Here is a 27,647-nt window from a genome sequence, read left to right as displayed (position 1 = left end):
TGACATGTCAGCTAGGCCACTAGCTCATCCATCCATACACTTCCATATAGCTCCAAAATGTTAGATGATGGACCAAGATGACAGTCAGATTGCTAAATTTGAGGTTTCCTACCAGATGTTGACAAACCATCGGGTGAAGTTACAGTGATCTAAAAATGGTAATTTACAAATTCCCATTCAAAAAGTAATCATGCCTCAGTTACACAGGCCTAGAAAGATCAGCACTCCCCCTGCTGACCTCGAGTCAGGGGAATAACCGTGTATGGTTGCTGAAGGTTGCGCTGGTCGCAAGACACACACTTGTCTGCAAATATTTGCTGTTTAATCTCAGAGCTGTACTGAAATTTGAAAAAGTGCAATACAAACTAAAGTGAAATAAAGCTGTGTCTGCAGAGCTGCAGGAACGTGTTTCAAAAGGCACAACTTTTATTTTGAAGGTCAGTGTTTTCTGTTTCCAGTTCTCGTTGCACTTTTCACAGTTTTGCTACTGCTTGACCAGTAGTTTGTGATAGTTCGCAGACAAGTGGGCATCTTCCATTCAAACTACAGTTCACCACAACCACTTGCTAGCGAACAGAGCAATAGCAGGGAGGTTACTGAAGCAGCATATGGCTATTTTCAACCAATTCCATGCCAGCAACCAATCAATAACCACTCTACAAGCTGTTGCAGAATACAATATTGGACTATAAATTACCAGTTAACTGACATATAAATTCAGCACTTAATAGAAAAGGAAAGGAAACACAAGTAATAACTTAAAAACAGAAAAATGGAAGCTGTCAAATTATTCTGCAGGACTGACAGGTGATCTCTGGGAAATGAAGTACTAAAAACTCACAGCAATTAACAGTCAACACCAAAGACACCTCCGCAATAAGTAAAAAGGATGATGCAAATTCCCTGCTTCTTTTCTTTTTGCAGAAGGAAGGGAAATAAAGGTGAGAAATGTTTACAAAAAAGACCTAATTCAGATTCATTCATTCAGCTTTACTGATTCTCATCTGCCTCCGGGGTTGCTCAGTGAAGCACTTTGTATATTGGTCAGACATCAAATGCCAGTAGCCAAATTCACATATTCACCGTAGTACAATTGAACATTTGCGAACACATCCCATTCTCTCATATCCTTTTCTATTGTTCTTTAAGGTACTACAAAAATAAGACAAGAGCAGGGGAGGAAAAAAAGCTGACATCTTCTCTCATCTCCTTCAGCCTTTTGCAACCTTAGCTCCTCTCTCTGTGAGCCGTATCGATTTCTAGTCCTAATGCTGCTGCGCTGTGCATGGAGGAAGATGCTGTGAAGCGAGACTGACCTTTATCAAAGTATGCAGATGCTGGATGTAGGTGCAGGGGCAGCAAGGGCACCTCCACTGGCACCACAGACCGCCGCCCTGGCAGGTAGGGACCAAAATGGGAGCAGTGACCTGTATTGACCAACACTACTCTCCGTCCCCTTTTTTCAAGTTCAAATCTACATCCAGACTTACACACAAAAAAAAGACATCAACAGCAGTGTAAAACTAAAGAGGGGATAAACACAGTCACATTTAGAGATGAAGTGACGGGCAGAAAAATGAATTAGTATTACTAAAAAAAGAAAACTATATAGTCTCTTAAAAAGCTTTTTTCCAAGACCATTGAATGAGAAGATTGCTCCTTATGAGGTCCAATATGAAGTATTAACCTGATTAAATGCAAACTGGCATTTCTGATAATGTCACTGCAATTGATTATTAGGAGAATAATTCATTAGGTGCAGTCGTATAGCCCTTTCTTATCTTAAAGATCTTAAAACTTTTGCCTGTATGCAAGTTTGTTGTATTTGTTTATTCTTCCAGTATTTAAAGTGTGAGAACACATGGCTCTGTCTTTGTCAACATTTTTGAAAAGTGCTCTATAAATAACTAAAAGCTAAGAGCTAGCACAGCCTCCACAAGTCAAAATTGAAGCAGTAACGGTCAAAGCGTCCTGACTTTTATAGTCCCTGTGGGTAAAGTATCATCCATTGTGCTTAATGGTAAACAGCCTTCGACCTCCAGTTTACCACTTCCACACTTTCAATAAAAATGTGCAACTTCCAAATCGAAGCATAAAACAACCTGGAAACTTTTTATTTTTTTTATTTATTTTTTTATTTTTTTACAGACTTTAGAAAAGTAATACTTCTCTAAAAACTTTACTAGATCATCATGGACATGTTTTTAATATTCACTCTTTTTTGTCTTGCCATTTCTGCTGACATACTTCCACATGTTTTTATGTCAAGCTGTAGATATCACAGCCAATGAAGAATTCCCACATATCCTACTTGTCACCTCTAGGAGGCCAACATCAAATGTTTTTCCCAGCAGGCAGTTCCTATTTACAGCACATGTTATATGACTGAAGGCAGCCTCAGAGTGCTTGAATAGTCGACTCACAAACAAGCTCGCACTAATTAAAGACACATATCTAATACCGCAGCACGCTCAGGTTTCAGGCTGCATATGATCATAACATCAGCTATGATGTTGCTGTGCTGAACAGGATGCGTTTAAGGAGGATCTGCGTTATATATACTACAAAATCATTAGTATTTTGTAGTATTTGGTAAGAAATAAATGTACTGGACACTTTTTCACTCAGTAAGTCCTGGGATTATCTGTTATTAAAACCTAACCTGCCATCAAGAGTTTTTGGATATCTCTATAGATAAAGGGACATCAGTATGACTACACTGCAAAAACTCATTTCAAGCTAAAATATCTTGTATTAAGTGAAAAAAAAACTGCCAGTGGAACAAGTGAAAAATTCTTCTGGCAGTGTACAGTGGGGCAAAAAGGTATTTAGTCAGCCACCGATTGTGCAAGTTCCCCCACTTAAAATGATGACAGAGGTCAGTAATTTGCACCAGAGGTACACTTCAACTGTGAGAGACAGAATGTGAAAAAAAAATCCATGAATCCACATGGTAGGATTTGTAAAGAATTTATACGTAAATTAGGGTGGAAAATAAGTATTTGGTCACCTCAAACAAGGAAAATCTCTGGCTCTCACAGACCTGTAACGTCTTCTGTACGAAGCTTTTCTGTCCCCCACTCGTTACCTGTATGAATGGCACCTGTTTGAACTCATCATCTGTATAAAAGACACCTGTCCACAGCCTCAAACAGTCAGACTCCAAACTCCGCCATGGCCAAGACCAAAGAGCTTTCGAAGGACACCAGGAAAAGTATTGTAGACCTGCACCAGACTGGGAAGAGTGAATCTACAATAGGCAAGCAGCTTGGTGTGAAAAAATCAACTGTGGGAGCAATCATCAGAAAATGGAAGACATACAAGACCACTGATAATCTCTCTCGATCTGGGGCTCCACGCAAGATCTCATCCCGTGGGGTCAAAATGATCATGAGAACGGTGAGCAAAGATCCCAGAACCACACGGAGGGACCTGGTGAATGACCTGCAGAGAGCTGGGACCAAAGTAACAAAGGTCACCATCAGTAACACACTACAACGGCAGGGAATCAAATCCCGCAGTGCCAGACGTGTTCCGCTGCTGAAGCCAGTGCATGTCCAGGCCCGTCTGAAGTTTGCCAGAGAGCACATGGATGATACAGCAGAGGATTGGGAGAATGTCATGTGGTCAGATGAAACCAAAGTAGAACTTTTTGGTATAAACTCAACTCGTCGTGTTTGGAGGAAGAAGAATACTGAGTTGCATCCCAAGAACACCATACCTACTGTGAAGCATGGGGGTGGAAACATCATGCTATGGGGCTGTTTTTCTGCCAAGGGGACAGGACGACTGATCCGTGTTAAGGACAGAATGAATGGGGCCATGTATCGTGAGATTTTGAGCCAAAACCTCCTTCCATCAGTGAGAACTTTGAAGATGAAACGAGGCTGGGTCTTCCAACATGACAATGATCCAAAACACACCGCCCGGGCAACAAAGGAGTGGCTCCGTAAGAAGCATTTGAAAGTCCTGGAGTGGCCTAGCCAGTCTCCAGACCTCAACCCCATAGAAAATCTGTGGCGGGAGTTGAAAGTCCGTGTTGCTCGGCGACTGCCCCAAAACATCACTGCTCTCGAGAAGATCTGCATGGAGGAATGGGCCAAAATACCAGCTACTGTGTGTGCAAACCTGGTAAAGACCTATAGTAAACGTTTGACCTCTGTTATTGCCAACAAAGGTTATGTTACAAAGTATTGAGTTGTATTTTTGTTATTGACCAAATACTTATTTTCCACCCTGATTTACGAATAAATTCTTTACAAATCCTACCATGTGGATTCATGGATTTTTTTTTTTTCCACATTCTGTCTCTCACAGTTGAAGTGTACCTCTGGTGCAAATTACTGACCTCTGTCATCATTTTAGGTGGGGGAACTTGCAAAATCGGTGGCTGACTAAATACTTTTTTGCCCCACTGTATGTGAAAATCTTCATTCAGCAAATTTTTGAGCTTCCAATGGGTCCTGGAACCTGGGCTAAACAAGTGATTTGATTTAGTGAAGTGATTCACGACCTTACAGGTTGTGCACTTTAAGCATTTCATAGCATGGTTACCCAAAGCACCGTGACTATACTTGCAATCATTGGTTGTTGGACTCACAATGTCCAGTTGGAGATTATTAACATATTGGCAAACCCATTACAGCGATTTAATTAGTCATGGGGGTAAACACAGATCTCTTTCTGAACTTAATTTCATAAAAATCAGCTTCTTCAGTATTTTATGGTGTCTTTAGAGGAGATGATCATCAATCTGGACCAATGAACCTAAAGACTGATACTGTCATGAATCGCTGTGCGGCAGGCAGGAGTTGGACCCAAAATGCAGGACTCACAGACTCAGGGGATGAACTCAAAACACAGCTTTATTTGCTGGCAGGGGAAAAACATAAACTAAACTAAACTAAACTGGGAAACCACAAACTAAGAACTCACAGAGAGACACAGGGAGATCCACACAGCATGAGGGACGACGCAACACTGACTCAGAGAAACACAGGGTTTAAATACACTGGGAAGTAACGAGGGGAATGAGACACAGAAGGAGAGCACAGCTGGGAGAAATCAGGACTGACGAGACAAGCAAAGCAGGACACATTCATATAAGACACGGAACTTCAAAGTAAAACAGGAAGGATCACACAGAGACGCGAACTTGACACAGTGGAGACAGCAACTAAGAAACACAGAGACATAAACCATAAGGCAGAGGACTCTAAGAATCGAGAGACACAGAGGGGAGCTCAAACATGCAGACACAGACTACACAGAACAGAGGGGACACAGAGAAACATGAAGGGCAAGGGATCGAAACTAGAAACCATAAAATAACTCACACAAGTACAATATTACAAACATCACAAGGAACTAAAAACGCTGGGTCAGGGGACCCAGGACCATGACAGATACTGCACTCCACAGCAGCCATTTTCAGTCCTATAATTCTCAGAAATTAACCCTTTTTTAATGAGCATTTTACTGTAGTATGCATAATAGAAAATGTTCACATGGCTACACAACAATAGCGTTTATCTTTTTTTTTCTTTTCTTTTTTTTTTAACTGCTCGCTTATTAGTGCAATCTGTTAATTTTAGCCTCTAACATTAGCTGATGAGAGTCATTTTCAAGTGTGTGACACCTTAGAGTAAACACATTCTTGGGGTTAATTAAAGGAGGCATTTTTCTGAATTATTTAAATTTTATTATTGCTTTGAATACCTGCAGATTTAAGGTGAAATAGCCCTACAATGCATTGCTGATTCTGGTCTCTGAAAGAATTACTGTTCTGTTGAATGAGCACTTAAAATTACAACGTTGCACTATTAAATCACCACGTATGAATAGATCTCTATAGCTATGAATAGTCATCTGTTATAGAATGAAAGCAAATTGTAAATTAGTGCAGGGTGCCTTTGTTAAAACATCTGCAGCTCTGACAGTCAAATGGGTCAAACTGATGCACTTACTTCCATCCTAACTCCATTAGGCTGGAGAAGCTGTCAAAAGTTTGGGGAGCCTGAATATACAATCCCAGTCAGATTTACACACTCTGGGGGTGGAGGATGGTTGGGGGGGCTCAGAGCTGGTGACACGCCCTGCACTGAACTGTGTTATAAATAAGCTTTAACTTAATTGCATTTCCCCAACTGAGAGAAACAAACGCACAGGCAGCATATTTATTACCACTAAACCTGTACGTGATTAAATGTGTTGGTGTGTGTTTGTATGTGCGTGTTCCTCTACGGTATTTGTAAGTAAGACCAAAGTGCAAAAGGTACACTAAGTTGGCAGAGGAAATGTTTTCATGAATCTTTTGCTACTGTACGTCTGCGGTTGTGGTTAGAGCCTGTGTGAAACATTTGTTTGGCCTTCGTTTCACTATTTTATACTTTTTTGTAATGTTATCCAATCGTTCTGATTATTTTTTTCTTTAATAATAATAATAATAATTATTATTATTATTATTTTTTCTTTACAGCTCAGACTCTCATCTGTCCTCCAGTAGGCTGTTTCCAGAAACTATTTATATCATATTTTTATTATTTATGACCTTTCATGACTGTGACTGGATGGAGGTGTAGCCCTGTATTTACCTCCAGCCAACTGGAATACACCTTAATGAATAATGCAAAACCTATGTAAAGAGCGCTCCTTTCAACTTAAGCTAATACAGCTTCTATGAAGCGAAGACTGACCCTTGATGGTAAAAGGAAACATCTAACTGCACCAATTACCACTCAAAAAGACAAATTTTCTGCATTGCAGCCACAGGTAGGTTAGCTTTAGCATAAGTTTTGCTGCGCAACACAACCACTTGGAAGGAACTGAAGGAAAAACTGCCTCCAAAAATTAATTTCAGCCATTCCAGATGTAATTTTTCATCCTCATGAAAGCTCTTTACAGACTATTTAGCTGCTGACAAACAGGCAGAAATACCCTTCAATGCATCACTTGTCATCTTAGCACACTGCAAAGCAAACTCTAGCTATAGAAGTTATGTGCATACTCACTGTGGCACTGGTCACAACAGACCACTTCAAAATTGCTTCATCTTTCTAGGAAGATGGATGTTTAACAATTTGTCATCATAATCTAACCCAAAGCGTCTTGCTCTTCTACAAAGAACTGCTACAAGCACTGGGGGCTGAAGCACAGCAATTCGTGTCGTGTTGTGTGATTCCCAGATTATTTCCCTAGTGTCACAATTAGGTAAAAAATCTTTGTCTCCTGCAGAAGTTTCTTGGCTGGATTGGCATGAAACTTACAACAAACACTTGTGATTTGCAGAGGACGCTTCACTGACTTAATTCTTCAGGTGAATATTCATTTAATGAGAGAAATATTTCTTTATCTGCAAAAAAAAGAAAAAAAAAGAAAACATGGAATGGAAACACCCATCGTCCCCAAGAGGATGAACTCTAATAGTATTGGTGACCTGTGACCTTTTCAAAGGCCCGCCCATAACTACTGATTTATTGGTGACATGCAGGTCAAGACTTAGATACACAGGCTAAAATTGGACTCAATTCGGGAGCAAAGATGGCTGATGTAAGCGCCTTGAGGCGACTTTTGTTGTGATTTGGTGCTATATAAATAAAATTGAATTGAATTGATGTATTATCAACATTGAAATTTCTATATTTAGAGCAGGGGTCCCCAATCCCAGTCCACAAGGACTGGTGTCCCGGCAGGTTTTAGATGTGTCCTTGATCCATCACAGCTGATTTAAATGGATAAAATACCTTCTCAACATGTCTTGAAGCTCTTCAGAGGCCTGGTAATGAACTAATCATGTGATTCAGGTGTGTTGACCCAGGGTGAGATCTAAAACCTGATTTAGAGCAAGCTTCACTATGAAATATAGCTATAATATAAATACCTTTTAAAAAATATCACCTTTCGAACCAAAAACGGACTGATGTTAACCTACACGTGAGGAGAATTTTTCCCCCAAGGAGGAGGTAAAGCTGAGTGGTCAGCAGGATGAGGATCAGTGTGGACATGTGTTCTGTCAGTCATGGCACCCAGAGGGGGTTACAGCTACACAGTCCTTAGATATTAAGGAAAAATGTTGCATGAGGGGATTTAGGGGAGGTGGGCATTCATCTCCTTATGAGCACAATGCAACCCCCAATGCAATGTTTTTCATACAAAAATATAAGGCGAGTTTACAAGCACAGAGGCGTGCTCACAGAGGCGTAACTACAGTGGCAATTACTGTAGGTGATTCAGGTCTGTCTGCTGCACACCACTCATTTGTTTATTAATCTTTCAGTGCCTGGTTAAACAGCCGTCTCTCCGGGGGATGGAGCATCTCCACTTCACAGCTGTGTTATCTTTAATGGGTCAAAGGAAACAGAGGCCTACATTTATTATTCTCAGCAGCTTAATACCAATGGCTCCTGAGCTAAAGATAAGAACAGCCACCCCTCAAAGACACAAATGAGGGGTCACAAAGGTTTACTACCAATTAATATTTCAGTAATTTTCTTGATTATTCATTTGTCAAAACAAAAATTCAGTCGAAGACTGAGAAGTCTGAGGTGTCTTCTTCAACACACATGGATATTCAGGTCAGGGAAGCAGCCAATAGTCATTTTTCTTTAGTAATTATTCAAACTCAAGGACTTGCTTTGAGGATAGCTGCTGAATCAGGAGATGATCAACCAATGTGAGGTTTTGCAAATACGTGAGCATAAGATAGTAACTTGTCCATCGTTTTGGACTGTGACAGTTACGCTGACAGTCTAGGATCAAGTCCATAAGGTCTCATGTATATAGGACTAGAGACTGGACTGTGACCATCAGTATTCCCCAACCGGTTGTGAGTGATTGGTGGAGGTTGGTGACTGCTGAATGGTAGCGATTGCTGGAACCACAGTAATGCAGGTTTACAGACTGATCAGAGAACCATCTGTCGCTAAAGTAAATTTTTTATTTTCCAACGAGTTGCCAAAAAACTCCTTTTGATTGCTTGGTTTGCTTGCATATGGCTGCAGTCATAGTTTGAATTGAAGTGACTTATTTCTCTCCAAACATTGCCCAGCTGCTCTCTGAGCTGTGGTGAGACTGTGTGACATAAATTGGAAATGGAAACCATGTGCCTTAAAAGCAAAAGTTGTGACTTTTGAAACATGTTAGCTGCACCTCTGAGGCATAACTTTTACTTTAACAAGGAACTTTCTTTATTTCTGGTTATATTGCACTTTTTCAAGTTTTACTATAAATGCTGGCAATCACTGGTTTTGTGCCACATTAGGGCTCCCAAATTTCTTATTATGTTCATCCTAATCAATTTATTAATGAATACAACGGCAGCATTCACTGATCATTGCTTAATAATTATTGATAAATAATCATATTTCTAACATATATAATTAAACTTAATATAATCAAATAATATAATTGATTAAATTAAATAATTATTAATTTAAATGAAATTAATAATTTAATAAATAAATTGTTGTAACATTGTAAATCAAATACATTTGGATTGTATTTGGGGTCTGAGTGTTGATTAGGAAAGATTCTTGACTGTTTTTATTGGAATTTTTTAATCAATTAATTCATTAGGAAAAAAACTAAAAGTGATACAAATCAATTTATGGTAATGGTTAGCTGCAATTATAAATGAGAGATGTAGCTACCCACTGGTCTGTGAATTCCTTTTATGAATTTCTGAAATGTGCACCAGTTAAATTAGCCAAAATTAATAATTTATTAGGAAGCAATCTTGGAGTCAGAAGTTACTGAGCAGTTTTGACCACCAATTTAAGAGGTATAATATAAGACGCTTATGTTATCTTGATGAGATTCATACCAGTTGGCTTGGCCCATAATTACTGGCACCAATAACTGAACTATGACAGCTATTGTCCAGCTAAGAAGTGAAGTGATGTATTCCAGAGTTCCAGATTAGGACTCTAATACATTTCCAGTCTGGTTGTTAACAATGGGACCAAAGTATGTCAAAAGAGATTGAAAGTCAATGCCTCATAAAACATGAGGAGAACAAAAGGAAGAGTGAAAGAGTGGAAGCACTATGTGGTCTCATTGCCCTATAGGGCATCAAAAGTGCCCTGCTCTTTAGACTCTGCCCTCACTCGGCTCGGCTGCCACAGTTACCAATGAATTAGCGTCAGGAGCGTTTTTATATGCATGCCAAACAGGGAATCCTCCTGCAAAATGGAAATAAACAGAAGATTCCCATTTTTAAATATAAATGTGAACGCAAAGGAGGGAAATAAATTCAGTATTTTTTCATGTAAAGAGCATGAAAATGACCCTGGGGAGAGCTTTCAAGGCAGTAGAAGAAACATTGTTGTAATTATGCCTTTAGTGAATATTCTACACATTCATCCCTTTTGTTTTGTACATGGAAATGTTCTCATGAATCTTCTGGTATGCTTCTGGATGAAGCTGTCACTTCCGCTGTCTTTTTCTGTCTCTCTGTCTTTTTTATGGATACACACCGAATCTAATTCATCACTACCCAAGTGTAATTATGGAAATTTCTGGAGATTTGTTGGAAGTTCTGAAACAGCAGTCTGCCATTCTACAAAAGATCTAATAGTCTCTGCAGAGAGGAGCAAAAATTTTCATATTAATACCGGAGCGTGTTGATGCTTTTGACAATTTTCAATATTTTAACTGCTTAACTGAAAATTCATTCAACATCTGTCATTACTGCATACAAGTACATTCATCAACACTGACAGTGTTCAATACCTACAATGTTTCAGGATGTGCTTTCGCAACAAAAGTCTTATTTTGTAGCCTTCACTTCTGTACAGACTGACACACGTTATGTCTATATAACTGCAGGAAAACTGACTTTTTATTTGCGTACCATATAATTCCTTCCTTAAAGTGCACAGCCTCTTCTTTCCACTGCCAGTGAAAACCTCAGAGTTTATATTTATCACTGATTTAAAAGCCAGACTATGATTTTAGAGCTCGCTAAAAGAATCAAGGGTTGACTTTTTTCACTGTCCTTAACCTTTGCCTCACAATTCATTGCAAAATGTTGACACAAATTTTCACATCCTGGGTGCATGTATAATAGAGTAAGGCTATGTTTCAGAAGGTGTTTTGGTAATTTATTTAGCTCTTTCTTAGTTTAAAATTAGTTTGAAAGAGAGGGTGCCAAACATAAGGCCCATGGGCCAAACGCAGCATGCCAAAAAGGTCCTGTTCTGTCAAACTGAGGGGCTTTGCAAAGTAAAAGAAATAAAAAAGAAAATGTACTGAGATTTCTGATGTGGTAACAATAAAGCACAGGAATGGAAATGCATGGACAGGCGGACGCGTTTCTAGATCACAACAAGTTGCTTGAATCATAGAGACGTAAAGTACAAGTGCTGATGAGTAACAAAGTGCTGATCTGATACCTGGATCAGATATCGGACCGATACTGACCCAAAAAGCTGGATTGGCTATCGGTGACAATGAGCCGATCTATTCAGTTCAGTTTTATGCTGTTCCGAGTTTACTTCATCACTGGAGGGCGGGAGCTATCGGCAGAGTTAATGTAGCATGGAGGAAGCTAACAGCAGAGGGACAGCAGTTTGGAGGTATTTCACGCTGCTACACCAACAGCTTCTATCTGTATGTTTGCAAAGATTTTTCACTTCACTGCAAACTGTGGTCAAAGTGAGCTGACAAGAATGAAAAGCTCCAACAACGGGATGCTGTCTCTCTCTCTCTCTCTCTCTGTCTCTCGTCAGTCTCTCCCTCGCTTGTTTATTTTACTACTTACATTCAGTCAGAGAAGAGAGTTGGGTGAGTGCAATACTTGTTGTTGAGCTATTTATGGTGTTGTCAACAGTATTAAATATTATTTCACTTCAGTTGTCTCCTGAGGAGAAAGTGCACTTGTGTCACTTCAAATGACAGCAGTTTGAAATGACACCAGTGCACAATAATGCAAATAAATTACTGTATTTATCCTGGGCCTGTTTTCATTTATTATTTCATCAATAAATACAAAAGAAAAAAGCTCTAAATTTATATTCTTGGATATATTTATATTTGTGACTTCCAAGCTGTTTAAGAATGGTTCCTAATCTCTTCCTGACAGCCAGATTATTAATATGAAATAATAATTAATACTGACACTCGGTAGACAGTATTGGTATCAGATCAGATACCAATTTTAGAGTGAGAGTGTTCTGTGAACTGCATTGCAGATATAATACCAGGAGAGTAATAATTAAGTGACATAATAAGACCTAATGGTTAATTATTGATAAATGATTTTTTTAAAGGCCATTTTTTGTTAAATAGACAAGTTATTACATATTGGTTTTAACTGCCAAGCCAACTTGACCTTAAATTGGTCTGCATGTGACATAAGAACTAAAATTACTTTAAGTTAACAAAGCGTTAAAAGTGTTTCCATTTTGCAAATAAAGCCTTTCATTCTGTTACACGGGACTTTTAAATCTGATAATTTATAATTTAGCTACAACTAAAACACAAAGAAAGAAACAGTTAAAAATCCACCATCATGTAAACCCAGATTGTTCACCCCATGCGAAGACAGATGCTATAAAGAGTATTAGTGAGCTTTACAAATGCTTGTTAGGAGGATTTAGTTAACATTATAGAGAGCCTGGCTCGCTTACCAGCCCCTTTTCCAGTGTTTATGCAAAGCTAGGCCTGCAGGCTGTGGCTTTAAGCTACATGTTTCGATTAAGGGTAAACATTAAAAAGTATAAAAAGCATTCGTTTAATTATTTCAACATGGATTCTCATTTTTATACCTGGCTTGTTTATATTGTGAGATTGAACGCATCCAATATATAATAACGAAAATAGTTTGGACCATTTTAAAGAAACGTTTGCTAATTCTGCTTCTAACACATGACTGGTCTTTATTAATTTACAGTGTTGTGCACTCATACTGAAGCTGTGCCGCACTGTAAGAAGCTCGCAGCATGATGCTCAACACAATGAGCAGATCGATACGCTAACATTCCCTCACAATGCCGACAGCATCACAGCAGTCTCTCTCCGCATTTCTCCCTTCTAACTCCCTCAGCAGCCCAGCTCCAAAAAAAGCATCTCTCACATAAATCAAGTAAAAGCCTGAGAGCTCAACGGGCCCCAAGAGCATGGTGATCACCCCGACCCCCCGGTCCCCTGGGCTGCCTCAGCCCTCAGGAACCCACAGCCTGGAGCACAGTCCCTGCCAGTCCGCCACGGCACACTGAGTGGGTCCTGATTGGCGGCGGAAGGGAATGTCACAGATGCATGTCACTTTGATTCAGTGCCTGCAGACCAATATGTGAGAGGCAAACGGATGCAAGCTGTGAAATAAACAAATCAATATTTTTTAAGAGCCACTGTTTTGTGTACAAGCCAGTATCCTAGAGAACTGCTTTGTATACATCTTTTTTTTAAATGCAGCAGTGTCATACAATATATGGCCCTGATAGAATTTCTGCTACAGTATGGTATGTTGGTGTTATTGCAAAAACCGCCAAAAATGCCCACTCATTTGTAAGGCTATGTGTTTTTGGGGGTTTTTTCCGTTGTTGTTGTTTTTGGGCAATATTGTACACAGATGGTACAGCTGACAAGGCTACACAACACACACAATTTACATAATTGTACTATCTAAAATAAATTCAGGGTTTTTTTATTTTGTTTTTTTAAATCGGGGCTGCCTCATGGAGGAATCACACCTACATGTCTCATCATGCTACAGTCTACCTGCTAACCTAAAACAATGCCATGTACGAAGATTTAATTTTCTCTTCTAATATCTGTTTCCATTCGTGCTTGCTGAAGTGGAGAGACACGGAAACAAAACCAAAAAAAGGAAGTGAGCAAAATCCCAGAGTTTGACAAAACAAAAACAGCAAGGATTAGAGACGAATTCGTGTGACGAATCCAAAAGTTGAATCCCTTTTGCATGCGACACACACGCAGGATTGCTACCAAAGCACTGTGATGACAGCAAAATCTCCTGACGGGAAAACAAGGGGATATAGAGTGCACGCTCAGATGAGAGGATACATCACCCAACCATGTAAAGAAAAAAAGGCATTTAAAGGTCACAGCTTGATGAGTGCAAGCTACACATGAACAGGTTATCAAAGTATGCTCCAAACTAAATGATGTCAACAGGCAAAGAAGACCATATCTCTTTTCAAAGCAAATGCGACGAGCTTCTCACAGCCTTCTCGCAGACTGCTGAATATCTTTGAAGCTATCAAATAGTATATTATTTCTAGAAAGGTACACCGGCATCAAACTGAATTTCAAAAGCAAAACATAAATCAGTGAGTTTAAACTAACCCAAAATTATCAATGACTCCTGGGTGCATTTCATTTTGAATAAGCTTGCTAACTAAAAATACCAAAAACACAATAAGAAAAAGCAACTCCTCTTCAACCACACATAGAAAATGTTGGTGCCTTACCAGGTTTCATCATTTTTGAACTCAAGCTCTCCGTACGTATCTTCAAAGTCCTCTCCTCCTCCTTTGGCAAGTCCCTCCACAGTGCGATAAGGCACGATGACCGTCCCCCTTGCCCCAGAAGTCCTCAACACTTTGACTTCCATGATACCGATGCTCTCACTGACATGGGCTGAGTTACTCTCAAAGGTGAAGATGCCTGAATGATCATCGTCCAGAATGGTCACAGTAGCCACAGTGGGGAACCCCAACACCGCCTTTGGATATGGGAGACTGTTGGCAGACAACACCTCATCCTCAGTTTCCAAGACGCGCAGATTACTGAGACGTACAAAGAAGTGCTCGTCCTCTTCGAAGATGTCATCATCTATGATGCCAATGCTTATTTCCTTGATCATCTCTCCGGGTTTGAATACTACCATACCCTCTGTGAACTCATAGTCTGCCCCGGCATTAGCCGAGCCATCCTCCGTCTTATAATCCACGTAGATAGTCTTATTGATGTCGCCTCCTTTTCTGGTGATGGTCAGAATAACGGCCCCGCAGTTCTCGAGGCACTGGTAAACAGCAGGCTCAAAAGCGATCCGGGAAACATACTCTTCTGGTTCCTCCACGTGCACCTCCTGCACGCTGGCGCTCTTTTTCGCCTGTTCTGCTACGTGTTTTTTCAGGATATTTCCAGCTCCGGTCATCATGCGCGTAGCTTGAATGCGGTAAAAGGCACGGCTCTTTTGCTGGTGTGAGAGAGCGTAATAGTTGGCCATCTCAACAAGCTGATCCAACTCTTTCTCCGGGTGCTTCTGCTTCAGGTCTTTCAAGATGCGAATCATATCGCGTCGGGACTCATCTACCTCTTTGCTCTCAATCAGACCAATCAGATTGCTGGTTGCACCTCCATCCATGAAGTGAGAGTTAACCATCTTGCCGTCCATTTCAATCCCCTTGGAGCGTTCGGTCTCGGTCTCAATGATGACACCCCTATGTTTTTCAGTGCGGTACTTCTTGTGCATGAACTTATAGAAGAGCAGTCGTCTGTCTGCCACCCATGCGAGGAGTACACATATGGGGAAGAAGGCCAGCGTGACTAGACCCTCCCAGACTTGGACTTCATTGGGAGAAAAAACAGCCAGGATCATGTAGAGCCAGATGTAGGCAAAGATACTCCAGCCTGCAGTGACAAAGAACACTCTGAGGTGCTTGACCTTTCGTACCTCGCCTTGGGGGATGACAGACACGCAGAGGCCAATGATGACAAACATATTGAAAGCTGCACTGCCAACGATTGTGGAGGGCCCAAGCTCACCAGATTTGAATTCATGTCCACAAACTTCGATTACAGAAAGCATGATCTCAGGAGCCGACGAGCCCAAGGCCATGAGGGTAAGGTTGGAGACCGTTTCATTCCACACACGGATCGTGGTGGTGGTTGTTTCCCCATTGGGCCTTTTGATAACAATTTCTCTCTCTTGGGAGGTGATGACCTCAATGGCGGCCATAAAACGGTCAGCAATGATGGATACTCCGAGGAACATGTAGATCAGTGCCACGAAATAGACAATGACCCGTGCAATCTTGTCTCCCATGGAAGGATCCTCGGGATACCAGATGGGCAGGATAATCCCTGTATGACACTTTGTGTTCCCTTTGCAGGTGCCATTGCTGGGGCTGAGCAGAGGGCTCGGAGTGGTCCGGGCCTCTGTACAAAGGAAGGCTACAGCCACAGAGACCAGCCCCAACCAGAGGCAGGCTGAAGACCCTGGTTTTACAGGCTTTGAGCCCTCCATGCACCCTCCTTCGTCTCAAGGGTCCTTACCACACTGAGAGTCGCTCTGGGATCCAGCACTGGGCTGTGTCTTTCCTCCGCCCACCACCTAAACACACCAGACAGAAACAACAGATATTATACAGTTTATTACAAGAATGAAAGACTTTATTTTCAGCCTTACAAAGCAACTGTCTCACATTGCTTTGTAAGCTTTTTTTTTTTTTTGCCTTGAATATTTTTAGTACCAAATAAATATTATTGTACTAGAGTACAGTGCATTCTCAATAGTTGCGTAATAATTTAATATTTAATGTAATGACATAATGGAAGGAGTATCCAACCTCAGGGTATTTTCACATCGTTTTAAACTTCAAGTGGTACAAGTCTGCAAGACTGTGTTTGCATTTCACAGGGAGAAACAAACACGAACTGAAGCAAGAAAAGAATTTCTTAATTTTAAATGAGCGCAAGAATTCAAATTATCCAACCATCCTTCTGTGCGGCTTAATTGGGTTTCTCCTTTCTACTTCAAACACCATTTTCATGAGATCTTTATGTTATCTCCGAAAATGCTCAGCGATTCAGGTCGGTAAATGAATATGTGAGCAATGCAGACAACATTCGTTTAATAAAATTACAGCCTGCGGGCTCATTTCCAATCATAAACTTTATTTTGATTTGATATGTGGATACATGCAACAAATAATGTGGATTTGAGCATGATTGTCTGAAATCTCTCGGGTAATACACAGCTCTGAACCGAACAGCTCGCTCAGCAGGCATGCAATGTTGCCAAACTAAGCACTGTCCAAAATGTCGCATTGGCAAAAAAAACAGCAGCAGGGAGGCAGGAGATTGTCAAGAGGCAAAGTGAAACAAAGGCTACAGATGTCCCATCCAAATTCATTATACACTGAGCCCTAAACACGCACTTACCACTTCTGCAAGAGAGAGCAGCATTACAATAGCAATGCAGACACTGTCCAAATTCATAAAAGCCCTAGCTAAGCATTTTACGCACCTCTTCAGCTCTTATGAGATACAACTCGACCATCCTTCTGATGCCAACAGCTGGGGCCTAAGGCAGCAGGAGCATAATGAACAGTTGACCACCCCAAAACTTAGATGATATAACACAGGGGGGAATTATTATAAAGGCTCTCCCCTTGGTGTTACCCGATTGTTTAACAGTTCAGTGAGTTGGATGGGACCCTCTATGCAGCCTCCACAACACCTCCGGACCTCCTGAGGCTCACAGGCAGTTTAGTCTGAATTAAAATGATCTCTTAAGAGAGATACATGCAGGGTAAGTTAATAACGCTACCCAAAATTCACCAGAGGATTACATTTTTGTATTACTGTCACACTTCCCTTTGCTTTTTTCGAACTAAATCTAGTTCAAGTCATTTTTCAATTTGTACACAAAAAAGTGCATTCTTAGGTTCTGATTCCTGCTTAAAGGGTTGATTACCTCTGGGGCCACCCTGCACTAAAAGGTGTACAATACAAACCCATGGCACTTTAAAGCACTCTCGGGAAAAAAAAAAAAAAGAGATCCATTAAAGGACATATTTTATGCAATGTAATGCACCTTTCTTATTTGATTTAGCTCATTCAATCTGAAAGGCTCTTACAATAACACCAACTACTTGAACTCCCAGGTGATGTTTTTGGATATGATATCATCCGGGTGGACCGCTGGCTAATTTGGAAAGCTGAAAAAACTTTTATTGGAGGTGTGCATAGCAAACAGTTGGTGGCATATTTTAAAAAGTATACCAATTCAAAAGCCAAATATTGGATAGGACAATGATAACCCACACCTTCTGTGAAATCTGCAAGAAACCGGGAAAATCTCTCTCAAGGTCTTGTGTGCAAGCGTTGATAAGATCAATTCATCTATTCTGGAATAAATTATCCTTAATATCTCTAATTTAATGGTTCACAGGCATAAATAATTGCATCACTTGCAAGACTATAATGTCTTTTTGAGAGATCATAACCTCAATAACATCCACAGAGATGAGTCTTTTTAGAGGTGATACAGAGGCGATCTCAGCTCAATATAACAATCCTCTGATGTTAATGTTAAAAAAAAAAGACGTTGATTGCAGCACAGCACACTGATCTGGAGGACAGAAAATGGGATGACAGCAAACGGCAGCAGAAGCTGGAGACAAGGAACTTAAATTTAACTGAATCAGCAGCGCCATTTATATGGATTGGAGCCAGCTATGCAATCCCTGTGAGAACCAACAGCGCCGAGCACAAACAAAACCAACAGGAGAATAATTGAGTGACAAAGTTATAACTTAGCGAGAGAAAATTTGAATTTAAAAACTCAGGTTTTTGCCTTTGTTTGGACCTGGACACTGATGAGAGTAAACTTGGGGGGCAATTAAATAAAATATGTGTGCATTCCCCTTGTTAGTGCTATAAATCTCTAATAACACGTACTAACCATTTAATTTAAAAATGTGAAAATGGTCAAACTGACAAGCAGGTATTAAAGAGCTGCTGAAGCCACTGAGAAAGGCTTAAGGAGATGCTTCTTCCTGTTTTAAAATCAAGAGCAGTACTGCTGAGCTGCTAGCTTCTCCTTGTCTTTTTATTGCATGGTGACAAGCTGAGGTGGAGGGGTAAAAACTGCAATGAAGCACACAGGATTTAAGATTGCAGGGTCAGCCTCTCTGCATGATACATGTTGGGAATGGCAATAATTAATTCACACTGCTGTTTCCATAAAGAAATAAAAGCTGATTTGAATGAACAGTTATACCAAAAAAAATTTAAAAGTTTTAAGTTTTATTCATTATGTCGCATTACCTCTACTTTTAATAACACTGTGCATGCTTTAGGAACAGGCACAGACAGGCCAGGTGAGTTTCACACCTGGCCTCTTGCAGTGGGGCCATGCTGTTGTAATGCATGCACGGTGTGCTTTTGCACTGCTAAAGTAGTCAAAGCTTCCCCTGATAAAGATGTCAAATTCAAAATCTCTCTGATCAGACCATATTTAACCTTTTATTTAACCTGCCACCATAAATGAGACACAGCGGAAGCATTTTTGTAAAATGTTTATGCATGTTTTTCTCTTTCAGTGAAAGAGTTTTAACTTGTATTTGTGATGCAGTGATGAACTGTGTTCATTGGCGCTGCTTTTTGGTGATTTCCACAACAGAACGTTGGCTGTTTTTAAAGACGCGCCATCTGAAATCCCAAAAATCAAGTCCACTTTGTTTTGCAATAGAAATTTTTAAGGATTCTGTGAGTTTTGTTAAATTAAATGATTCTGTACTTGTTAAACTGTCATTCTTTGTCAAATACCACACAGCCTGGCTGCTGCTATACCCTGCCCTGCTATTAGACCCCTTTGCAAATGTAAATTCAAACCTTACAAAGACAACTTGTTTCAGATTCCCAAAACAGTTTTTAGCCTTTTAGATGTCACCAGATTTCCTGTTTTATTTTAATGATTTTATATACTTTAACCCTTTAAGACCTACCATAGAACCAAGTCCGCCAGAGCTTATATTATATTTTTACATGTTGTGGAGCCATTTTTGGGAGCATTTCAAGTTGCTATACATCAATACAACCATTACAGCCTAAATTTTAATAATATGCATGCATTAAGTGCATAGTAATTACATAAATTGCAAAAAAGTGCAATAAACTATAAAAAAATTGAAAATCGTTTTTGTTTTTTTAACATATATTTCTAGTTAGAGAAATTTAAGAGGCTTATCCCTCAAAACTGTAAATACAAAAAAGTTGCACAAACTAGTTTCCCACCACAGGAAATTTATTTTGAGTGTCTTTATAGTTTTATTTTTGAAATACACCAATTTCTATACACTGCAGGAAAAACGAAAATAAATATTATACTGCAAATTTGCAAAAAAGCAGCATATGCATCAAAATAAACTATTTCCAGCAGTGCAATATGAGTCCTAAGCATCCCAGAAACGACACAGAAAGTCATAAAGTCAAACATAACTTTTAAAAACACCAGGCCTTGATGGCCTTGATGGGAAAAAACTATATTTCCACGAAAATGACGTCACTTCCGGTTTCGGGCAGGTCATGGCGGACATGCGATAGTTCGTGCTGATGGACGTAGGAAGTGTTATGAACAGCTGATCGGATCGGCAAAGCCTGTTTCTGGAATATTATGTTTTTGTTGCTGCAAGTGCTTTTTATGCAGTTTTTGCAAAACTATATGTGGAAGGAAACTGTGACCTAGGACAAGCTGATGGCATAAGATGTAAGTACAACTCCTCCGGTTTCATATGCAAAAAAAATTATTGCGCTAGCTCATGTGGTTGCAGTGCTACCAGGATTTAAAAATAGTTACGCAAAACGGAGCATGTCCGCTCTGGCCGGTTTTAAAGGGTTAATTAAATCCCCGAAAACTCCTTTCCATTTGGCTATGCAGTCTTTCACAGAGAGATGAAGCCCACTCATCTTTACCTCTTAAACGCTCAGGCTCTCTGGGATGATTTTTATGCCTTGTCTTGTTACCTATTAACCTGCTTTGTTGTGAAATGTTCCACCAGGTCTGACAGTCTTTTGTTGCACTTCTGCAATCTATTTTTTTTAAAATGTGCTGCTTGCTCAAATTTGCCCTAAGCACATATTTTTTTTAAAAGAAATAACGATAGAGTTTCAGCATTTGATACTCCGTCTTTGTGTTATTTTCAGTTAACAGACTTTAAATAATTTGAAATCCGCACACTGTTTTTGCTGTGTATCATCTTCTATTGTGTCAACTCAAAACAGGTCATGAATTTAAAAAGTACATTGCCTGTCCAACTTATTACTATAATAACTCCTGTGGGAAATATATTATCTGCTAAATGCTGCATTATATATCATCGCTGTTTATCTCCAGTGTTGTGCTGAACAGGTAGAGCGCAGCTGGTTCTCTGAGCTTTTTCACTCAAATCAGCTGAAAATTACACTGCAAGAGCTGTGCAGATTACACCGCTCTTATGGGGTAATTTTCAACACTTTCAAAACGATAAAACCAGATCACGACCAACAAAAAAGGGGTAAAACGCTGGTGTGATGATGAGCACTGTCGCCTCACAGCAAGAAGGTCCTTGCCTTTCTGTGTGGAGTTTAAATGTTCTGGCCAGGCCTGTCTGGGTTCTCACTGGGTACTCTGGCTTCTTTGCAAGGCCAGAGGTTAACTGGTGATTCTAAATTGGCCGTGGTTATGAGTGTGAATGGTTGTTGGCCCCACGACAAATTGGCGACCTGTCCAGGGTGTACCCGACCTCTCAGCTTGTGACAGCTGGTGTGAGTCTCCAGCCCCACTATGACCTTGAATTGGATAAGCAGAAGAAGACAGATGGATGGACCAAAGCAAGAACAGACGGGCCCTGCAGAGTTAACTGATAATTTGCTGTTGATTTATTGCTACAAATGACGCCTTTCATTCATTGCAGTTAATATAAAATTATTGATTCTAGCTGCTTCCAATGAGCTGTGATCCCCTATGATTTTAACACTTTGCTGTCATTTCCTGCAGCTTTAATTGAGGCAGCGGCACTCTTGTGCCTCCAAGTGTAATGTGTGTGGAAGGGGAGTGATGAAAAACACTCAAATGTGTTCAGTCACTCTGCCTTGGATAAACAGAGGTAAAACAAAATGGCAAACAAGCCAAATACCCACGAATCCAAGAGCAAACTACCAGGCTGACAGAGAGGTTTTAAAGATATAATGCCATACAGTGACACTGGACACAGAGAGTCAATTGCTTGGTAACTTCCTCCTGTCTTATCCCATTAGACTTATAAATTTCACAAGCTGAATAAAATCATGCTCGGAAGAAATACTTCAGCTGTAAACCATAGTCGTGCTCATTTTCATGCCTCCCAAAAGACAAATAATAAACACTTGTACTTTTCTAAGCTGTAGATTTTGCCGTTTTAAGGGCACAGTCATTCCTTATGCATGTAAAAATTCCTTCCTCGCATTTGCAGCCCTAAAAGCGAGGAGCTGATTGATTGACTCACTGACTGACTAACCGAAGACACAAAAGTACATAATCTTAAGGAATAAAGTAAAGTTCATTACAGTAATTACATTAAGCACTCAGAGAGACTGTTCAGGTGTATGACCCCGCGAGGATTTTGTTTTTGAAATATTGATTTTCTATCTTCACACAAATTGCATTCGGGGGCTGTTAAGCAGTGGAGATTTAACCATCCCATTACTCTACGTGCATCACCATTAGAACCGTGACCCCTAAATTAGGAGCTACACAGAACAATTTGCATACTAATTACTGTTTTAAGGATTGTATTTTGCATTGTGAATGCAGGGGCATTTAATCGAGGCCGTTCAGCAACTCCCGGAAATGTGCTAAAAATGAACAGATAAGACCAAGTTATTAACATATGCTGTACATTAGCATAGGAACCACATCACAAGTGACATTTCTAAATTAAGGCTAAAGATCAGATTTGACGTTTTCCAATTAAATCCAACAGTGACCTCTTCAACCACAAACAGTTAAGAGTGAAAACATTTCAACTCCATTCACACAACTTTGAAACACTTTTTACTTCAAGAAAATGAAGTTCAAGTGATATTCTGAATATGCAGAGTTCTTTGTGTATGTATATAATTGAACTTGATGGTGAAAAATCCAAACGTCTGATCTACATATGCCAAACACATTTAATAGACGAGGCACTAATCTAGATAATTAACAACAAATATTGAGTCATACTATTGTTGCTACTGCAGATTAAATGCAAACAGATTGTTGGCTTCATTTTGAGGAGATTTTAAGCTGAAACCTACAGGCCTGAAAACCAGGACAACAACAGCATAGCATAAAATTGATTTCATTTTGCTAAGATTAGGCAGTCCTGTCAACTTTTAGCAACAACCTTTAGCAAAAGTTGTCTAAAACATGAACTGAAAGTGTTACAGATATTTATTATCTGTAATGGGGAGCCTCCAGTTAATCAGCACACAGGCCAGTGTTGCACAAAATCATCATTTCAGTGTTTTTTGTTCTTCTTGTTAAAGCTTCTAAAAATGTCAATTTGTTGCTTTCCTTAAATTGAACAGAATATATTTGTTAGTTTTATTTTGAGCTTTTTCTTAGATGTCAAATCCGTTTTTTAGTAAACAATTTGTGGATTATAAAACAGTTTTTAAAAAGTATCCAAGTATACCATGCGGGGTTTAACAGAGAAATGCACATTTTCTTATCATGTGCATCATATAGTAATCACTGTGCACCCCCTTCTATATGTCCTGACAGATGCAGATAGCATTATGGACGAGACAGTTGCTCTTTCTCTATTTTGGGAAGAGGGGTCTTGTTTAAGGAGGCTATCTGAGATCCGTGAAACATGGACTCAGCAGACAGGGAGCCGCAGCTGTTGCTGATTAATCATCAGAAGGCCGTTTCGCTCTCCGTACCAGTGTCAGTACTACCTGAGGGGGGAATCCCTGCTGGAGAGACTATAGGCCCGCAGTTTAACTTATAGTGTGCATGCAGGCCTGGGCTGCACATGTCTAGGAGACACTCGTCTTCAGATATTAACTCCCAATTGAGACACAGCGTACAGGAGAATCCGGGATATAAACGTAAACATAAAAGCACATACGTGAAACTGGAAGTCCAGGTGTTCAGCCAATCACCAGCAAAGATGAGCTCGGCAAGCTGTAACAACCGGTATCCTTCAGTTGCGTTGCCAGACGCCAATTATTTTAATGGCACACCCATTAGAGTGTATCACGAATCCATTTCAGTCCGTTGCAATGGATCATATCTGCACAATCACGAGGAGCAGTGTGAGCGGACAGACAGGTTAAAGCCTGGGCAGAATGAAGCGCTCCGGAGTGACAGACCGCATCCAGCTATCGCCTGTTTTTGCATCTTAAAACGCATGTAATGTGATTCGTGTTCAGCAGCATATTATATTTAAAATTCTGTCTTCTGCATACCAAGTTGCCCTCCATGTCACGAAGACTAGGTTCTATAGACATACCTGCGAGTTTGAATCATGCCTTATTCATTGTAACCTACCTGGATTTGTATTCCGGGGAGTTTAGCGACTGCGAAATAGCTCCTGTCCGCCCCCTTTATTATTGTTTTACCGCGCAGATCAGCCTGCCAACAGTCTCAAAATAACCTCGCTGTTTGGATCTCTTTAGTCTAACGTGCTCCTCGGACCAAAATCCCCCAGTGATGCCGCTGTCTCGGTCTCCAGCCTGCTCGAGATTGGCGATTGGATCAAACTGGTCAGAGGTGATCGCCTTTGGTCTTCTTCTGCCTTGGCGCCCTCCTGCCCAGATCCTCCCCGTCTGACGGATTGACCGGGTCGCAAAGCTGTCAGTGACAAGGGAGGAGGAGGAGGGGGGTGGTCAGTATTTTAAGGTTGCAGCCTTGGTGGAGATGGATCCTCTTAGCCTGTCCGCACGGCTCTCCCTCCTCCTGCAAGCCGTGAATCAGCGCTCTCCTCCTCCTCTCTCGGCTGCGGTAGCGCAAGAAATATGTGATGTAGCTGTTAGAGACACTGGCGTAAAGCTCCCCGCCTGCTGTCTTCGCTACAGATGTGACATCGTGTGTTCATGGAAAGCTCAGCTGTGCATCCAGCTCTCTGAGTTGCCAGGGCTCTCTGCTGGACTTGGCGCACCATCGGAATGACCGCGGTGTGTCTCCTGTGCGCTCCCCTCAAAGTCAGTTTCTGCAGCTTGCAGTAAAAGCTGGAGACGAGCGTGCCGTCCTCGCGTGAGTAATATTTAAAAAATGTGTATAGTTGTCAATATTAGAACCACTCTCACGCGACGATGGTGTGAAATGGTTGCGCCCTACAGCCCTCCGCCCCCCATTTCTAAAAGTCACACAGACAGACTCGGTTAGGCGCGCAACTACGTCACCATCAGCTGAGAGAAGAAACCTGCAACACAAACCGTGAATCTCTTCCAGACCCACAGTCCGCTGCTGCTAAGAATGAGAGGAAGGGGATAATCGAGAGGTAGGAAATCAGAAAGGTTTTGACACAAAAACTGATTGCTGTTTTTTCCTGTTTGTTTTTCTTTTTATTAGTTCTTTAGACCATTTGTTAACTCTAGCAAATACAATATGCCACAGAAGCGAGATGAAAATTACTCTGGCTGGCTACATCCCACAGATATTATTATTATTATTATTATTATTATTATTATTTGGTATTCCTACAGAAATAACGCGCGGATACGCTGGATACGTGTATATGATACGATGGACTAATCTTAACAATTTCTTTCCATCTTATGAGCATTATTATATAACCTACAATGGCTGTAGGCATGCACTTAAAGAGCCAACTTAAAATACCAGCAAACATTAAAGGCCCAACACATCAGCACACGTGTTTTACTCACACAAACTCTTAACTTACTTTGTTATGTCATGATGGCTGATCTCAAAGACGAAGTTATCAGCCAATGCTTCCCAGCTTGGTTAGTAGAAGCTACAGCTGAATCCAAGCAGGGCAAGTGACAAAAATGGCAGTTCCCCTAGGTGCCACTAGAGGCTGCCTGCAAAAGGGAGTCAATCCTCCTGGATTATCATGTTAAAAATGGCTACCTCTACATAATTCAGAAAAGTTGTGGGGTGAGGGGAATTAGTTTTATAACTCTTCCACCAGAAGGACTGAGTCAGTCAGATATCTGTGTTGAGTGACAGGTGTCCTTACCAGGCAGTTAGAACCATTCGTTAGAGCCATGGCAGCAAGACGGCAATCAAGTGTTTTCTGTAACTGACACACTCTTTCATACTGCTGTGGAGGAATTTTGGCCTACTATTATTATTATTATTATTATTATTATTATTATTATTATTACTATTAAATAACAATTATTCCATAATTGTTTTAAATCAGCCACACTGGAGGGCCTCTCTAGTATTACAGGCTTTCTAAGGTCATTCCAAAGCATCTCAATATGATATATTCCAGACTTTGACCAGGCCACTTCAAAACCTTCATTCTGTTGTTTTGGAGTCACTCAGAGGTGGACTTGGAGTGGTGGACATCAATCCATCTTCTACCAACTATCTAAGTCCGGGTCGTGGAGGCAGCAGTTTACGCAGAGATGTCAAGACCTCCTTCTTCCTGACCACCTCCTCGAGCTCCCTTAGTACAGTTAATTATGATTTGTGAAATAATGACATTAAAATTTGCTCCAAAAGTAACCAACAACTTAATCTCTGTCAAGAGGTCCAATTCAGTGACTCAGTTTAGCAGCCATCTGTTGCCTAAAGACACCTGTGTTCGAAGTGGCAAATATTCATTAACACAAATAAAACGTGTGAGATTTAAAATACAATACTTTTTTGAAGCTGTCTGCTGTCTTCTTAATTCTTGTTGGCGTTTTAGCATGGGTATCTATAAAAAACAAGCCTCAAGTGGCCATTGGATGAACTGCATGTTCAGTGACGACATGGTGCTTCTTGTTGTTATTTATTATGTTTCATATCAGGCGACAGAAGCTTTTTCATAAGAGTCTTTGTTGGACGTTTATAATACAGAAGTCCCTGAAAAATAAGCAATAAATTGAGGGCGCCACAATCTGTCGTTCCTGCTAGTTAAACCCACATTTGATGCATTATATTGTCATCAGGCAGCGGTACAATCAATCACACAAGTTGTCAACATACAAATTATATCCAGGTGGCTGTGGCTCAGGAGGCAGAGCAGGTCATTCACTAAGCAGAAAGCACTTTGAGTGCTCAGTAAGAGTAGAAAATAGTATAATATAATTACTATTCCACTTCCATTTACCACCCTAATTAGTATCAGCATTAGGGATAAAGGCTGCCTTTAGAGGTGTAACATTAGAATAGGATATATTCTATTAATGATCTTGAGAAAATCAGATGGAGTACATGAAAACATACTGAATGTGTCAGGGCACAAAAGGTGTAATTTAACTATAAGTAACAAAACAACAGGGCAAAAAAAGCTTTTATATCATGTTTGTACTTATATTGGATGCATGTGTTTATAAATGTATCAAATCACCAAGGAATTAGAAATATTAAAACATATAACATCAAAAATGAGTACTAATACGTATAATTCTTTCATAAAAGGAAACTCATTCAAGTTATTTGAATATGGTTACCATCGACAAGGGATCACTGGTGGTCCTGCTGAACACATTCTCAATGATCTCTCATCAGCTCTTCTGTGTTGTTGTGCCCATTGTTTAGTTGCATTGCACAACCCGATGATCTCTATCTCCAGTTATATGCATTACTAGTCAATAAGAGCTTCGCTGGGCACACAGTCCTTGATGCAGCACAATCACCCTGCTGACGAGACAGACGAAGCCCCAGAGACGGGAGCAAAGCAGGAGGATGTTGACACCACCACCACCTCTAATTATAGCATCATACAGGCCTGAGGCACTGTGAGGGAGGGGGAAGAATCCTTAAACTC

The 27,647-nt window shown here is 40.3% G+C and overlaps 1 protein-coding gene across 6 annotated transcripts in view; it reads right to left on the bottom strand.

Moving 5' to 3' along the window:
• slc8a3 (solute carrier family 8 member 3) overlaps window positions 1-27,241 on the bottom strand; it is a 132,744-nt gene extending 105,503 nt beyond the window's left edge. For 2 of the 6 annotated variants that reach the window (XM_026151343.1, XM_026151347.1), the window contains exons 1-2: window positions 24,248-25,023; window positions 14,430-16,297 (exon numbers count right to left, since the gene is read on the bottom strand). In XM_026151343.1, the coding sequence (XP_026007128.1) occupies window positions 14,430-16,210 (1,781 nt within the window). In that variant the 5' untranslated portion in view covers window positions 16,211-16,297; window positions 24,248-25,023. The other 4 variants (XM_026151344.1, XM_026151346.1, XM_026151345.1 and 1 more) reach the window with 4 other exon arrangements.
• Between the last annotated feature and the right edge of the window lie 406 nt (window positions 27,242-27,647).

This window comes from Astatotilapia calliptera, chromosome 19 (genome assembly GCF_900246225.1).
Source record: "Astatotilapia calliptera chromosome 19, fAstCal1.2, whole genome shotgun sequence".
Classification (NCBI taxonomy): domain Eukaryota; kingdom Metazoa; phylum Chordata; class Actinopteri; order Cichliformes; family Cichlidae; genus Astatotilapia; species Astatotilapia calliptera.
Note: the sequence above shows the minus strand (reverse complement) of the source record. Positions and strands in the feature narration are given on the sequence as shown.